The 17,426-nt window shown below is 36.6% G+C and overlaps 1 protein-coding gene across 8 annotated transcripts in view; it reads left to right on the forward strand.

Annotated features, from left to right (window-relative positions):
- Positions 1-17,426, forward strand: part of INPP4B (inositol polyphosphate-4-phosphatase type II B) — a 789,997-nt gene that overhangs the window by 749,238 nt on the left and 23,333 nt on the right. The window contains exon 26 of one of the 8 annotated variants that reach the window (XM_040473163.1): positions 16,452-16,488. The exons of the other annotated variants lie outside the window; for them this stretch is intronic. Within the exon in view, the coding sequence (XP_040329097.1) occupies positions 16,452-16,473 (22 nt within the window). The 3' untranslated portion in view covers positions 16,474-16,488. Of the gene's footprint in view, positions 1-16,451; positions 16,489-17,426 lie in introns of those variants that run through there. 8 annotated transcript variants of the gene reach the window in all.

Below are 17,426 nucleotides of genomic sequence, written 5' to 3' on the forward strand. Positions count from 1 at the left end.
TTGAGGAATTTCCCTGGTCTTCAAGGTCTTAGAAGAAAATCCCAAGATTAATACTTGGTTGCTAAAAGGCTTAAACTCTCTCTCAGTGACTATGGGCTACATGGTTTGAAAATCTGGTGAGAACCCTGCCGATGGCATCCAGGGAATCTGGGAACAACTGAGCCTGGAACAGAGAGCTCGTGATGACCTGTGGCCCCGGTTGGCAGTGCCTGGGTGCTCGGGCAGTAGAATTCGTGCATTATCCAACGTTGAATGCCCACACACTTTATTAGCGATTTAGGATATCTGGTAAATAACAAACCAAGAACCCCATCCCAGGAGATGGCCTGGGCAAATATATTACTCACAGAACTATGCCATCATCATATTCAGAGTCAAAAGTAAACATTTATTGAATATCTACTATGGCAGAGTACCGTGCCAAACAAATGGCAAAAAGCATCTGTAATAATAATAGCATCTAGTAGTCAATGAGTTCTTCTTGCTATGTACTAAGAATTATAGTAAGCATTCTATATGAGGATCCTCTATTAATGCCCACAAGGATAGTATGAGGTAGATCAGGCCACATGCCTAAAACTGTTATTACCAGAGTGGATCAGAGGGGAAAAGGAATCACTGTGGGCTGGGGTGGCCCTGGGGAAGGTAGGGTTTGTATCTTGAGGATGAGTACAATTTAGGTAAGCAGCAAGGAGGAATTGGGAGTTCTTGACTGGGAATATCAGTGGGTAAGGCTAAGGGCACTGTTTGTTAATCATCACCTTTGTTAAATGTTTTATTTACATAAATGGTATCATAATGTGTATCACATCCAATAACTTATTCTCTTCACTGGTATCATTTTTTGGTTTTTTTTTTAAGATCTATGTTCATACATAAGATCTAGTCCTCTCCTTTAATAGCTGTATAGTATTCCCTTATATTATAGGAAACAATTTATCTATTTCCCTATCAAATTTTAGGTTGTTTCTGATATTATGCTATTAAACAATAGTGCAGTAGACATACTCATGAGTATGTCCATGAATACAAGTATGAGAATTTTCACAATGTAATGAACATAAAAGTGAAATAGGTGGTAAGGTGTTTATATTTTCAATATTACTGGATGCTACCAGATTGCTCTTAAAAATAGCTATACTATTTGTATCCCTCAACCCATGCACATATGTTCCCATTTTCCACATGCCCAAATATTTGCACTGTAAGAGTTTTTTTTAGCAATATGATGGGTGAAAAGTGATATCTTGTTTTAATTTATATTTTTCTGTAATAAGTCATATTGAACACTGAACATTGATGGCCGTTTGCATTTCCACTTCCAACATCTCATCTTTAATATATGTTTCATATATTGGGTGTTTGCATTTAATGCCAGCCAAGAAAGGGATTTAGCATATATAAACTGCTGAGTTATTGCATTTAAGTAAAGTTCTAGATAAGAGAGTCTCAGGAGTGACAGTTTTTAAGAATATTTTTTATTTGTTTTATTTTTACAAAAAAAAAATGAAAGCACAGAAGAGTAGATGAGAAAGGTCTCTTGGGTTTGGAGAGAGAAGTGCAGTGTTTTGACAGGAGTCTGTGGTATGAGACTTTTTAGTACTCCGTTTTAGAAAAGGGATGGAGACTTCCAGCTGAGACACATGTGTACACACACACACACACACACACACACACACACACAGAGGCAATTAGGGAGGTGAGTGATACCTTTGCACTTGGAAAGTTAGGTGTAGCAGGAACTAGTCCTAGAAAGGGCTTGTTTCCTTAAAAAAGCCAGAGATGCATGTGGCCCAGGCCTGAACATGTGGAAAGCAGTTTTGCCAAAATCTAGATAGTCTGTTTCTGCTCCTGGGAGGATGCAGGAATAAAGGAAGTGAGTGGACACAGCCACATATTGCTGGACCCAAACACCACGTTCAAAGAGAGATACAACTCAGAATTAAACACGGGGATGTGAAACAAATATCATAGTTCTATCTCAGATCTTGCTTGCTTTTAAAGTTGACAGGTTTGTTAGAGCATTCAGTTCCCATACAATAACACTTCCCAAATCTTTTTCATTAAACAATCTAATAATTTCTTTCCAGAAGTGTGACACAAACGATAATTTATTTCAACCTTGTCCTAAGGAATGACATTCACGAATTCATGCACTTGATGTACCTATTATGTTTGTCCTACTGCCCATGAAAATAAATCCAAAACTGTTAAAATCAATACATCATCAGTGTACCATGTAAAAACTCTAGCCTTAATCAGAGTGTTCAGTCTACTTGGGTAAACACTGTCATAGAAAGGTTTCAACCCTCCTTGTCACCTGAATTTTACTTGTAATGCTCCAGTCTCTACCCCAGGAGAACAAACTGAAAGTCTTCATTGGCCACTGTCTCATAAAAGCTCAATTGGGAGTCAATAGTGTTTATGGAAAAGCAGTCAAAATACTTCCAACTTTTATTCTTTTCAGAAGATCATAGATGACAGAGAAGTTCAAATCCCCAGCATAATGCATTTATGCCGAGGATAATGGTCTCAAGTCCTATGAGCAAAGATATATTATGCACAATTACACCCCATTCTCTCCCATTCATTGAGTCTATCAGGGTTCATAGGAGTGTGAATGACATCATTACAGGGGTCGAAAGTGTAATTTATAAGGCATATCATTTGGAAAATTGGTAGTTTATTAATAGTAAAAAATCACATGTGATATTTCTCAAGTATCACAGCATTGTTTTGGCAGAGTCATTGCTCTGAGACCTCTAAAAATCTAAGAATTAAGCCAGCTCGGTGGAGAGAAATGAGTATAGTTTAGTGATTAAAAGGAAAGACTCTGTGGAAAGATGGCCTGGTTCTCCACTTCTTGGCAGTGAGAATGAAATTCTAAGAGCCTTTGGGATCTTGCTATGAAAAGTGAAAGAAATGGGTATATGAAAAAATTGGTAACAGGAATATCATGTAAGTACTTGGTAAAGTTTAACTTACGGTGTTGATCTCACCAACATATTCATCTCATAGGGCTATTGTGTGGATTAGATTAAATAATGATCATGGAAGTACTTAACAGAGTACTTGTTGCATAGTAAGAACCAGTAAAAATTAAATGTTGCTACGGCTGTTATTGATGTGGCGATTGTCACCATTACTGTTCTTATTGCTACCACCTTCTTTGTCATAACAGTATCTCATCAACTTAGTTCTACTGAACTGTGCATTGGTTTGATTTCTCAAACCATACTGAAGAAAGTAAAAAACCCAGCCCGTTCAATTACTCACATTGTCTATGCACTGATTCTCAAAGAGTGGTCCCCAGGCCAGCAGCATCAGCATCCCCCAAGAACTTGACATAAATGCAGATTATCAGGCCTCACCCCAGACCTGCTGGACCAGAAACTGTAGGATCGGGGCCCGGCAATCAGTGCTTTGACAAACTCTCCAGATGACTGTGATGCACACCTAGGTTTCATAATCCTCAGTCTAGCGTAAGGATAGGATTACACTGTTAACAGTTTTACTGAGATATAAAATTCACACACACCTACCATACCATACCATACAATTCATCCATTTCAGGGTGAAGGGGAGTGAGAGGTATAGAATGAATTACTCATAGGGATAAAAGGCACAGCATAGGGAATACAGTCAATGATATTGTAATAACGTTGTATGGCGGCAGATAACAGCTACAATTGTGAGAATAGCATAAAGTATACAGTTGTGGAATCACTGTGTTGAACACCTGAAACTTATGTAACATTGTGTTTCAACTATACTTAAAAAAAAAGAATGCCCATAAAATATTTGAGACACTATTGGTACCAAAAAATTATTTTTTGTTTATCTAAAGTCTAAAAAGAAAAAAATTTTATCTAAAAAGTACAATTCATAGATTTTGGTATATTCACAAAGTTTTACAATTATCATCACAATCTAATTTTAGAACGTGTTCATCACTTTTGCATATTCTGGATATTTCATATAAATAGAATCATACAATGTGTGGTCTTTTTTTAAGTTTATTTGTTTCTTTTGAGAGAGAGTACAAGTAGGGAAGGGACAGAGAGAGAGAGAGAGAGAGAGAGAGAGAGAGAGAGAGAGAGAATCCCAAGCAGGCTCTGTACCATCGGTGCAGAGCCCAATGCAGGTCAGGGACTGTGAACCTCGAGGTCAGGACCTGAGCTGAAGTCAGAGGCTTACCTGACTGAGCTGTCCAGGCACCCCAAGTGAATCACTTCTTTTATTTAGCATACTGTTTCAAGGTTCATTTATGTTGCAGACATTTTCCAAATTTCCTCGTAAATTTCCCTCTCCATGAATATTTTTTTCTACAGCATTAACATTAGGCTTCTTTATGATTCTCCAGAACAATTCAAGTATGTGTGTGTGTGTTCGTGTGTGCAGGTGGGGTAGCTGAATGTGATTGTGTGTGTGCCTGTGAGTTTTAATTTTGTGATTTTCTTTTTTTTTAAGTTTATTTATTTATTTTTTATAACACTGTTTTTTTTTTAAATTTTTTTTAACGTTTTATTTATTTTTGAGACAGGGAGAGACAGAGCATGAACAGGGGAGGGTCAGAAAGAGGGAGACACAGAATCTGAAACAGGCTCCAGGCTCTGAGCTGTCAGCACAGAGCCCGACACAGGGCTCGAACTCATAGACCACGAGATCATGACCTGAGCCAAACTCGGCCACTTAACCGACTGTTACTTATTTTTTGAGAGAGAGAGAGAGAGAGAGCACACAAGCAGGGAAGGGACAGAGAGAGAGAATCCCAAGCAGGCTCTGTGCTGTCAGCTGATTTACAGCTTGAACCCACAAACTGTGAGATCATAACCTAAGCCAAAATCAAGAGTCAGAGAGGCTTAATCGACTGAGCCACCCAAGTGCCCCTATGATTTTCCTTTTTTAGAGACTTCTAAAAACCTCATGGCCAATTTTGTGCTCCCTCTACTACAAATGGATAGCATTCTTTAATGGGTCTTTTTAAAAAATACAGTGACCTCATTCCTAATTTATTTTTATGACATACTCTTGCATTTACTATTTCTTTCCCACTTTTCATTCTTGATATCTTTCTGAATTTTATGTATTTATTTAAACTGCCTTGAATTCTTTTTAAAACAAGGCAGGATTTAAATACTTAAGAATAAAACCACATAAAACATTCTCTCTATCCTAAGCTAAAGACTTCCTAAATCTATTTTTTTTTAATTTTTTTTTCAACGTTTATTTATTTTTGGGACAGAGAGAGACAGAGCATGAACGGGGGAGGAGCAGAGAGAGAGGGAGACACAGAATCGGAAACAGGCTCCAGGCTCTGAGCCATTAGCCCAGAGCCCGATGCGGGGCTCGAACTCACGGACCGCGAGATCGTGACCTGGCTGAAGTCGGACGCTTAACCGACTGCGCCACCCAGGCGCCCCTCCTACATCTATTTTTAACACTTGACTTGTCAAATCAAGTTGAATAATACTGATTTACAGTTTTTTCAAACTGAAAAAAAAAATTCAGTCTTTTACATCTGAATTTATGTGTTTTCAAAGTGATGCCTGTCCTCTCAACTATTTGAGAAAATAATATCATTATATTTTTATATGCTTCAGAGTTTGCAAATCACCTTGACTGCTCTTTTGCACTGGAAAATAGGAATACAATAGATATCATCCTTTGTTCAGTTTCTGTTCCATAATTTAATTTTATAACATGAATTCAGATATGGAATGTTTATAACACAGTTTTATTTGATTTTATGATAAAGACTTTTTTTTCCTCTTGGAAACACTAGAACAAAAGTGAGAAAAAGGCATATTAGACCCGTCAAGAGATATTATTTTTGCCAGAAAGGAAGAGGGAAATGCCTGCCTCTTCACAAGAATGAACTGATTTTATAGCAGCTGCTCTTGAAATTAATATATTTCTTTCTCTCTAGTCACAAAAAAAAAAATAAATAAAAATCATTTTCCAATCAGATAACAAAATTTCACGTGCATCTATGAAAGGTACGTATGATTAAATATTACATGGTCATAATGCCAGAAGACAGCAGAAGCAGTTGAACAGTGCTGTTGTGGGTTCAGCTTGACCACAGGAGAAACGCATGCTTAACAGCCTCTGAAAGCCCAAACTCCAGCAAGCGTTTGCTGAGTTTAATTTTTTTTTTTTTCCTCTGTGGTTGGACTTCATAAATACAACTTTATTGTGGATGTTAATAAGTTAAAATTTCCAAGTGAACTGTGTGGTTCCTGAACAGACTGGAGATACTGTACATAATTGAAAATTAATTCTAAATAATGGTGCTTTATTTGGGGATTAAATAAACCTATTTTGAGCAAACAATACAGTTTGATATTTATGTAGTCAATTATCATTTCTCCAAAATGAAATCCTTAAAGTTCTGTTATAAATTTAAACTTTATATTACTGAGGTTATGGTTTGAGATCATAATGGACAATAGAAACAGTTTCCCATTTCTGTTTATGCCAAGTAAAAGAGAGTCATGTTCCTTTGCAGTCTGCTTTGTTTAGTTTTGTCATAAATGTGTGAATGTTTATTTTGCCACCTTTGCCCACATCCCTTGAAGAACAAACGAAGGATGTACTGTCTTCATGTGAATGCAGGGAATGAAAGGAAAATGAAAAATACTAAGTATTTTTAGGGGCACCTGAGTGGCTCAGTCGGTTAAGTGTCTGACTTCAGCTCAGGTCATGATCTCATGGTTTGTGAGTTCAAGCCCCGTGTGGGGCTCTGTTCTGTGCTAACAGCTCAGAGCCTAGAGCCTGCTTCGGATTCTGTGTCTCCCTCTCTCTCAAAAATAAATATTTAAAAAGAAAAAGAAAAGAAAAGAAAAATACTAAGTATTTTTAAAAGCCTTCAGAATTTGAGGATGTTGGCATATTAGTGCTAATAAAAATGGATTTATGTATATGTTTTTAATTTTAAGTTTAATTTGGAAGTTAGTAATTGCCTTTTGAATATCCTTATCTCAAGCTAAATTGGAATTAGTACATTTTGCCAATATATTGCTAAACTCTGCTAATTTCCTTCTGGAGTTTGGTTAGTAGTAGAAGCAAAATTTTGATTTAACTAATTTTATCACAATAAAAAAAAAAACTAAAAGAATCTTGAAAGAATCGGAGCCCATGTGTTTGACGGGTAGGAGAGAAGAAGCAGCTTTCTAATTTGTATGGGGGTTGACGAAGTAAAGGCATGCATCAGCTTTCATTTCTAACTCTCATGACTGGGACCCCTTGACCACTGTGGATGGTGAGGGCCTTCCAGGCAGGCAGGGTTCTCTCCCCCTTGTAGAGGGAAGCCTTCTGCTTCTGCAGATCATCTAAACTGAATATTTTCCCCAGCAGCTAAAAGAGAAAGTTGTTACAAGGAAGATAGTCTGCACTCCCCATAGATGTTTATTTCTCCTCCATGAAAAAGGCTAGGTAATCTGATATTCTTGCCCTGGCTCTGCAAGTAAAGAAATAGTAAATTACTGTTGAAGCAGTACTCTTTATTCACATATAAAGAAATATTTTGCAGCATTATCATCCTTTGGCCTTTCATCTCCATTGATGACAAGATACCTAAAGGCAAAATATGCATTTCAACCTAAGATAAAAATTTTATTGAAGAGTCTGAACATGTGTGGTTAGTGTTGATTTTTTCATTTCTTTCATAAAAGAAGTCTATAAATACGTTTTTTTCTGTTAAATCAGTGTTGGAAGGGAAGCTAGATATCTTCTGGCCCAACACCTCACAAGGTCTTATGTTAATGAATATATGCCTAATAAAGTAATTATTTTTTAATATAGATATTGCTCTTAAGTTAAAGCTAGCCCTTCAGGTAGTTGAGTTTTGTGGAAGGCTTTTCAATGGAAGATTCTATATCTTGAATCTGCTGTTGTGGGGACAAGAGCAGACGTGCTGGAGGACATTCCCTTCTCGGGTCTGAGCTGAGAGAAGATATGCTTCTCTAAGCAACAGTGAGAATTTATACAGAATTATTGGAGCAAGGTTAGATCTCTAGGTTTGAGGAGATAGTGTAAAACCATTTCAGAGAATAGTCTAAAGCCACATTTTTTCACAAAATGAATTTTGCAGCCTTGCAAGACTTATGATCTAAATAAAATAACTGAAATGGAAAAGTGAATTGCAATGAACTTTTTTAATACTACCCTTTGACTTACTGTGAAAGCCAAAGTCCTAATTAGTATGCATATATATATATATATATATATATATATACACACACACACACACACACACATATATATATATATGCAAAGTAAATTATATATAAATTATATTTATGTTCATTTTGCTTAGACCTAATTTGGTCTTGTTTTTAAACTGCACTGTATTCAGATGACCCAATCGTTATGACTTGTGAGAGATGTGTTTTTCATACACTACTGTTTCAGCCACTGAATTTAATATTAAGCAACACATTTAATGTAAAGTAAAACAACGATAATAACAACAACAGTGTGTATCTTATTAAAATGAGATAAATTGAGAAAAGAAGAATACCTGGAAATTGGCACATCAACTGCTCCCAAATATACCAGGCAGATTCCTTTGATCGTTATTTTCATGGGTTGATGAAGGGCCTCAAGCTTTAGGTACAGAATAAAATGTTACTTTTCAAGCTTTCACATTATTCTCCTAGAAGTCAGTTTTCAAACTCCTTCCATCTCTGTGCACTCGTAACTTTTCATATTAGTGGTATTTTAGGACTGTAATATTTGTAAAAGACCTTAAAGATTACCTAGTGACCCTGCCAAGCAAGGCAGGAATTCCTTGTACAATATCCCTGACAGATTGTCAGCTAACCTTTATGTGCACACGTCCAGTAGCAGGGAGTCTGTTACTTGGTGTATCAACCCATTCTGTGGTTGGACAGTTCTACGTTTCATAAAACTTACCTTCATGTTAAGCTGACATCTGTCACCCTGTAACTTCACCCTGTTAATCCGCTCATCTGTTTGGATCAACATAGAGTAAGTCAGTATCTCTTTCCTTATGTCAGCCTGCAAGTATTTGAAAATGGTTGCCATGTTCTGCTTAATCATTTAAATCCCTTTACGATATAAAAGTAGATACAACTGCTTCTGCCTTCCCTGAAAGATATTGCCTCTCAAAGGCATTGTTTTTGATGCTCTTATAAATAATCACAAGCAAAATTGCACTTTATGTTCTAAATGTAACATGAAGAACACAAAGTAAAAGAAGAAAATGTCCCTCCCTTTTTCTCCATCCTTCTCTCCATCCCTCTCTTCCTTCCTTCTTTCTCTCCTTCCTTCCTTCCTTTCCTTCTTTCCTTTCTTCCTTCTTTTTCTTTCCACTATAAATTGCTTACTATATACCAAGAACTTTTCTAATCACTTTGCAAATATTTCCTCCCTTAAACATTATTTTAAACCCTAAAGATTAATCCTGTAATGAGGAAACAGCAACAGAGAGATTAAATGACTTGCTCAAATCTTCACAACCAGGAAATGGTAGAACCAGTCCGTCTTATTTCAAGTCCACGCTTCTAAGAGCCTAGACTCGCTAGCTAGCTAGCTAGAGCTATCTATCTTCAATCTCTTTGTTCCTGAATACATAAATTGCATAACCCTTATAAAAGAACTTTGTTTCACTGTGTAGTAAGTGAAAACATGTAGTCCTTTGTCTTATACACTGCTGTCTAGGAAGGTTTCTCCCAATTCTATCAAGATAATTGTTATTTTGTAATGAAATATAAATGTATTCATTTTTGTCCTTATCAGCATTGCCCAGAGAAAGTATGATGGCCACATTATATCTTTTCTGGGCTGTAAGAAATGAGGTTGAATTTTATAATAGAACATACTCTTAGCCTATGATACCAAATTAATAGGTTATTTAAGGGCCCTGCAACCAAACATTTATATAGCTAAGTAAAAAAATGAATATCTTAAAAATGTATTCCATGGGGGCATTTTCTTCGGGCCTGCTGAAATGAAAAATCATGGAAGGTGCAAAACCAAAAATGAGTCACGCGTACGAAGCATGTAGCAACTCTAGAGCCAATCTGTGGTTGATTGTTACACTAAACCAGACCATAAAGCCTTGCCCAAGATTGAAAATTGGCGAGAGAGACCATTTGGACTTGGTTCAAGTTCACTTTGTCTCCCCGCTGAACAAGCAGTGCACTGTTGTCAAAGAGAAAGGATGTCAGTGAGCAGTTGTGCTTACCCAGCACCCGCTTTTTCCTCATGAGGGTCTGAAGCACAGGGGCGGGAAGTTGAAGGAAGAGATTCCACCCCTGAGCTAACTCTATTTTATGTCTTTGTTGGGGTGCAGCCATCTCTCCCTCAGAAGTCCCATAGAGGGCATGTTTATAGAATGATGATGATCTACTTCAACATGGGCCTGCATAGGCTGACCTTGGTTGACCATAGTGCTATTAATTATTTCTTCTTATTTGGTTTATTTTTTTCCTATTAATTATTTCTTTAAAAAGTATTTCATTCACCATAAAGAGGAGATGGCTCTGAATATTCTCTTACATCAAGGAAGGAAGCATGTTTGAGTGATTATTATTTACCAAGAATCATGCTTCATATTGAAGATACATATATGAATATGATATATTTCTGATCCTGGAGAAGCTCAAAACCTATTAGGAGAAAATCACATACAAATAAATAATAACAGGTTAAGTTTTCTATGATATTATGTATAAACTGCTTTTGGAAACCAAGGTAAGGGAGTAGTTAATTGTCAGAGGGTATTGGAGGGATTGTGGGGCACTGTTAGGACTGCTAAGAGAAGGTGACCTTAAGTTGGTATTATTATGGGGCAGGTAAAAAAGAAAAAAACACATTCCACCCACAAGAGACTATTAAACTATTAGGTACTCTAAAAATTTCAGCATGTTTTGCTAGAGGCTTAAGATTGGGATATAATGGCAATAAATATTAAAAGTGGATCACTTTATCAAGTTATGCTCTCTGAGAAAACCATGACGTTAAGAAAAACTAGAGAAGTGACTTTTATAAGTATCCAGATTTAGGAGTCCTTATCCCTCCACAAACACATTGGTTTCCTAGGTGATTCTAACCTGTCTGCATTTTTCTCCTTTGTAACTGGTTTCATCAGACTGAGGCAGGCAAGACTGTGTATTTGAGCTCACAATCTGTGACGCAATCAAAAACCTAATCTCTCCCATTGGTGTCAATTTTAGTTGACCTCCTCCTAAGACTCATAAACACCATTACTACTTAACCCGAATGAACCTCTACCCTTTATTCCTAGAATGAGAGACAGCTGTGTTAGAACCAGATATCTTACAACAGATCTCATAAGTTGGTTTTGTCCAAGAGCCTTCCCCACTGGTTTTAATATGGGATTAAAGTGTTTCAGTGATATTAAAATACACTTCTGCAAAATAGAATTTTATTTTAGGGTTTTGTTTTATTTTTTTTAATCTCAAACCTTTCTTGTCTTGAGTATTTCATCATAATTGTTAAGCAAGAATAGTATATGAATTCTACAGTGCTTTCAACATAATATTGAACTGGAGAATATCTAGCCTTTTGTTCCATTATATGCTGTTGGAACAAAGAACAGATTGTATCTAAAATAGCTTCCTTAGAGATGCTCAAAAGGGAAAAAAGAGGAAAAGGCACAATCTGAGAAATAATAGCCCAGTGATATAGTGATGTTCATTTTAAAATCATTTGTGAAAATGAGGGATTGTTTTTATTTGAGTGAGGCCAAAACTCAGAATTAGTCCTAATTTTCAAGTCTTTTTGATAGTATAAACTGATTAGAAAATCAAATTGGTATACAAATAACTATTACTCTAAATCTCTCTGTTGTGCTAATGAGCTTCTGGTATTTACTAAGGCTAAGGCACAATCAATTTTAATCAAAGGCATTTATCTATTGAGTAACTAGCATGGTCATGGCCCAAGTGCAGGATCGTTGTCAGAAGGAGTGACACTTGGCTCTCTTGAGGGACCTTGACTCAAGTGGTATTTTTATATACTATTCTTTAGTATAAGGCACATTAGGTACGTAAAATATGTTCCTTGTCCTAAAATAACTCCAGTCTGGTACAAGAGACAGGACATACACAAATAAATAAAATGCAGGCTGCATGTGGTGAATGCCATCTGGTTAGATCCAGAAAGCACTCTAAGTGTTCACAGGAGGCCGAGATCCTCTGATGCTCACTTTGCCTGTAGCACTGGAGTTGAGTCTTAAGGAATAATGGACTGAAAAAAAAATTTTTTTTAATTCTTACTAAATCTTAAGCACTATGGATTCTAGAAATGTTCAATAAGAAGCAAAAAGAGCACTGCACAAAGAGGAGATGGATTTGCAGAAAGTTTTAGGGAAGAAGAAAGCAAATTTTGGTATAATATATGCATTGGTAATGGAATGTTGTCAGTTCCGGATTTTATACTTCCATTTCTCTTGCCTGTGGCTATGTAAGAATTTCCATAATCTATATACCCAGGCAAATTTATTTCTGGTTTTGCTCAGGAGTCTTCACTAATATTCACGTCAGTACAGACTGACCTCTTAATTTCAAGTCCAACACTGGATTTGCACCCATCAAGTTGTCTTTAACTTCTGCGTTGGCTACTGAGACTTTAACCATTTTTGAATCTTAAGTGGAAACAGATAAATCCAGCCAGTGAAAGAAACTTTGCTTCTGTTCTCAGCTTCAATCACTAACCAACATTGGAGAAGAAGAATAATAAAGATTGTGTAAGTGGCACCCAATGAAGAATTTGGCCATAAATTAATTTTCTGTAACTTTAGAATGAGGTAAACAGATTAAAAAAAAAAAATAGTGCAGCTAGAAAGAACTTACAATTGGTTTTTAACATCCTCATATTAAAATGGAACATTTTTATCATCACAAAGTTCCTGTGAAATGTGCTATGTTTCCTAATTGTTGGTTTGTTATGTGATGATGTATTTATAGGTTTCCATCTGTAATTAGTTATTTCCATGGTTCCTGTCAGTCTGGAATATGGGTACCCTGACATCACAGAACATAATAAACTTTAAGAGAAGAATTTGTCTCCTTACTGTTTTTCACTTCTCCATCATTTGGGTGGTTGACAAGTGAGAGGTGAGAAAATTTTGTGATCATAGTCCTCAGGGTTCCTGAGTAAGTAGGACAGGACAAAAGGAGTATTTCAATTGCAAAATACAGCTCAAAGTTGACTTGTTTCTTTAATTTCCTTTTGTCACTAGTATTGCTCGGACTTCCAGAGAAGATTACATAACTTCCACCTTCATCAGTGTATCCTGTTACAACCACAGGCATAATATATTAACATTACCAAACTTCTGCAGATTTAGATTGGCCAATTTAGAACTTGATGCTCTTCACTTCCTTATAAAATGTTTGTATGTCTTTAGGCTTAGTGGCTTCCAGTCATTTTTGGCACTTTGTTACTAACCAAAACATCCAATAGTAGCCTCTTCCTGGGACCTGAAGCTTTAGGTTGTCCTGGGAATCAGAAGTCCTTGACACTGACTTTCTTCATCTTTCTATGACTTACTTCTTTAGTGAGATTAAATTTTTATAGGTAGCATCATCTGCTTCCGTTTATGTAGTCTCTATGCCATAAAACCATTTCATCTCATTTCCTAATCAAAGGTTTCTTTGTAAGTTTGGCATTTTGGAAGAGAGAGATACCATTTAACATTTTATCTTCTCTGGGGTGCCTGGGTGGCTCAGTTGGGTAAGCCGTCGATTTTGGCTCAGGTCGTTATCTCGCAGTCTGTGAGTTCAAGCCCCGCATCAGGCTCTGTGCTGGCACCTCAGAACCTAGAGCCTGCTTCTGATTCTGTGTCTCCCTCTCTCTCTGCCCCTCCCCTGCTCGCTCTCTCTCTCTCTCTCTCTCTCTCTCAAAAATAATAAGCATTAAAAAAATTAACATTTTATCTTCTGTAGGCTGATTTTTTTAGGTCAAATTTACTTACAGTAGCAGTGTTTATAGTTTAAGTGTCTCTAATTTAAGAAGAAGCATTTCCAATTCATAAACTATTCATATGCTAATTGCTTTTGTTGTTGTTTTTGTTGAAGGATTCATATTACTTTCCATAGAACAAAACTTTGAGTATAAAAGACACATTTGTAGAAAATTAAATAAGACTTACACAACATTGAACAAATACTATTTCTAAAACTTATGATTTAACATGACTGCTTTATGATTACTAATCCTGATGACCCAGAATATAATGTGTATAATATGGTCCTTTTGGTTAACTTGAATACCAATGTAATTCCCTTTTTGTACTCTTGTAAAGAATTTAATGGGCATTATCTCATCTAGCCTTAAAGCATTTATAAGAATCAGAGAAAGGTGGCACCTGAGTGGCTCAGTTGGTTAAGCATGCAACTCTTGGTTTTGACTTAGGTCATGATTTCACAGATTTGTGGGTTCAATCCCTGCATCAGGCTCTGAGGTCAGGGCAGAGCCTGCTGGATTCTCTCTGTCCCTCTCTCTCTGCTCCTCCCCCACTCATGATGTGTCTGTCTCTCTCAAAATAAACTTTAAAAAAATCAGAGAAAGAAAAAAAATAAATTTCCTGCTTGACAAAGACCTGCCATACTTTATGAATTTGGAGTTGACAGTGTATTTCCCACGGCCTCTTCTGTCTGTAAAGTCCCAAGTCCATCTCTACCTCAGAGTCACGTGTTTCACTATAAATGACAAGAAGAGTTTGAATCCTTTCCTAGGTGCTTCTTGGGAATCAATGACTTTGTCAATATCCACAGTTGTCTACTTAACCATCAAATCAACTTTAATGCACTCTGCTGTTGAAAATGAATGTGTAATAGTTAACCCCATGATTCCTGTGACTTTGAATTATAAATGCACAGAGTAGGCCCATAAAAAACATTTATTGAATTAATGAAGCAAAATAAAAAATCTAGAAGGTTCAAACTAGTGAATGGACTCATACACACATACTTGGTTACTCTTATGTCATAAGATGCTTAGTAAGCAATCTTTAGCTGATGATTATAGTGAAAATTAGCTGACTTTGAAGTGTCCATTCAAGTTCAGTAGAACAGATTGTTCTGAATAAGGCAATAAAGGTTTAGAGACTTTTATCTATTCCCTTTTTAGAGACCTTTATCTATTCCCTGTTTCAGACAGTACATAATAAAGATTGTGTCCCTTATGTATATTATTATCTCTATCTCCTAAATACTTCATGCCCAACGATGTCATTATCTGGTTGTGGATATACTTAAGCATGATTTAGGAACCCTTTGTGATTATCCAGCCTCCTGTAATCACAGCACTTGTTTTAGTAATGGATCAGAAAATCTTAAAATAAATGTTGCAAATCCTTAATCCAGGCAAGCACTCACAATTAAGTCAGTTCTCAACAAAAGAAAAAAAAAATATGACTCTCTGGACTCTCTGTGGAAGTATCTAATTTTTACATTACCGTGTGTGTGCATGTTGTGAACTATCCCAAACTCTGTGTTTTCCACCCCAGAGACAATCGGTCTCTTGATCATCGTGAACCATCTTCCCTAAGGAACACAATAGGGATAACAAAACCCATTTCAGCCTCAATTTAAGTTTAATTCCCAGATGGAACTTGAAATGAGGCTGTAATGAACTTGATCTTGCAGCTCTTCACTAGTATGTTCTTCACTAGTAAGCTCTTCACTTATGTTCTGCATAATGAGTGATTATCTCATACATGCATATAAAAGTATTCAGATACAGTAGTGGTGTTTCCAGATACTATTCTGAAGGCATTTGGTTCTATAGAAACAGATGAAGAAACAGAGTGCTATGGTTTAGCATATTATTACATTGAATAATGTGCATGGGGAAGTCAGCCAGGCTTTGTTGTATTTTATTTATATATAGCAGAAGATAACAGCATATAGCATGATCAGAAGATGTTTTTAATGACCTCTAGAACAGCATTTCCATCAGAAGTTTCTAAATTAATGCATAAAAATGTTAGCAAGGTTATCTGAAGGAAATATTTGAAGGCAGAGATGAATGATATATGGTAATCTATCACTAAACACATTTAGTGATAGGTTGATTAGAATTCTAAAATATTTCTAAGAAAAAGTACAGATGTCTCCAGTGTCCAAATAACTCCCTAAAACCATTTAGGCTTTTATGAAGACCCATTTATTCATATGGCTATCCTAGGCATCATTTAATATTCTATTACTAAAGTACCAAATTACATTCTATGGACATGAATGAATGATTGTGCTTACTTCTACAATTTATAGGCCAGAATTCAAGTAGGAATAAGTTAAGCCTCATGGGAATGAGAGAATGGTTGTTAAAGCCTATGTCAGAGATAAAAATTGACATAGGAAAGACCTGGATTTGATTCTTGTTGCAACATTCTTGCTCTCTGGTAGAGAGATTGGCAGTTAGTAACTCACTGTCCTCCCACAATTTTCTAGGTCTGGGTTATCTCTTCCATGATTCCTGGGAGAGAAATTGAGGGATTCAGGTAAATTCTGAGTTAAATCCTCAAGCCTATCTAAAGCATTTTTTGAGAAGCTGAGCCATGACTAGAGGTACAATTTTAACTTTTACTTAGGTGAGTATGTGGTGGTCTGCCATTAGGACAAAGAATACAAGACAAGATTTCCGATTTTCTGAACAAAATACCAGCACTGACACCGATATCACTAGAAATAGGCGGATTTCCTTTGTATTAGTATCACAGACAGTCATCATCCACACAGTGTCTGCCTTAGATTAAGCGTTACCAGTTCTCATCAGATTCCCTCTCCCTTCTGCCTTCTGGAAGCTCACCCTCTGAGTAGCTGCCACAATTCATGTTTCAAAACAGACGTTGAGTCAGTCCCATATCATCTTAGGATCTTTTCAGTGGACTGTCATGACCATTCCTCTCCTGGCCTTTTCTCCTTCCACAGTTCTTTTCCTCCCAACCAGCCCCTGAGGTCCTTGAAGACACTACCCTTTGCACACACCATTTGTCTCTGCTGTGTTTCTACGTCCTCGTGCCTCCTCCGCCTATTAAACTGCCACATATTTGTAACATCTACCTTGGATGATTCCTCTTACATGAGGCTTCATTGTTCCTTTCTCTATGCTTAGTGTTACTGTATTGACATTCCTCCTCAGATCTAAGTATCAATATTGATTCAGATATCCTTTCTCCCTCTTTGAGCCCTGAAGGCTGAAACAATATGTACTCATCTCTTTAGCATCTAATGCAATGCCTGATCTATGGTGAATGATGAGGAGCTAGAAATGCAGAGTTAGAATTCTATAGTAATTGATGGCAATGTTGAGGTGGCATAGACTTTAGACTTAGAGAGTATCTAGGCCAATTCCCTCAAATAACATTTGAGTTAAGTTTCGTTTAGTTAAGTTACAGTACACACTGTCAGTTTGTCAGAGCACCA

The sequence above is a fragment of the Herpailurus yagouaroundi genome, unplaced genomic scaffold, assembly GCF_014898765.1.
Source record: "Herpailurus yagouaroundi ecotype Mexico unplaced genomic scaffold, PumYag 28, whole genome shotgun sequence".
In the NCBI taxonomy this organism is placed as follows: Eukaryota; Metazoa; Chordata; class Mammalia; order Carnivora; family Felidae; genus Herpailurus; species Herpailurus yagouaroundi.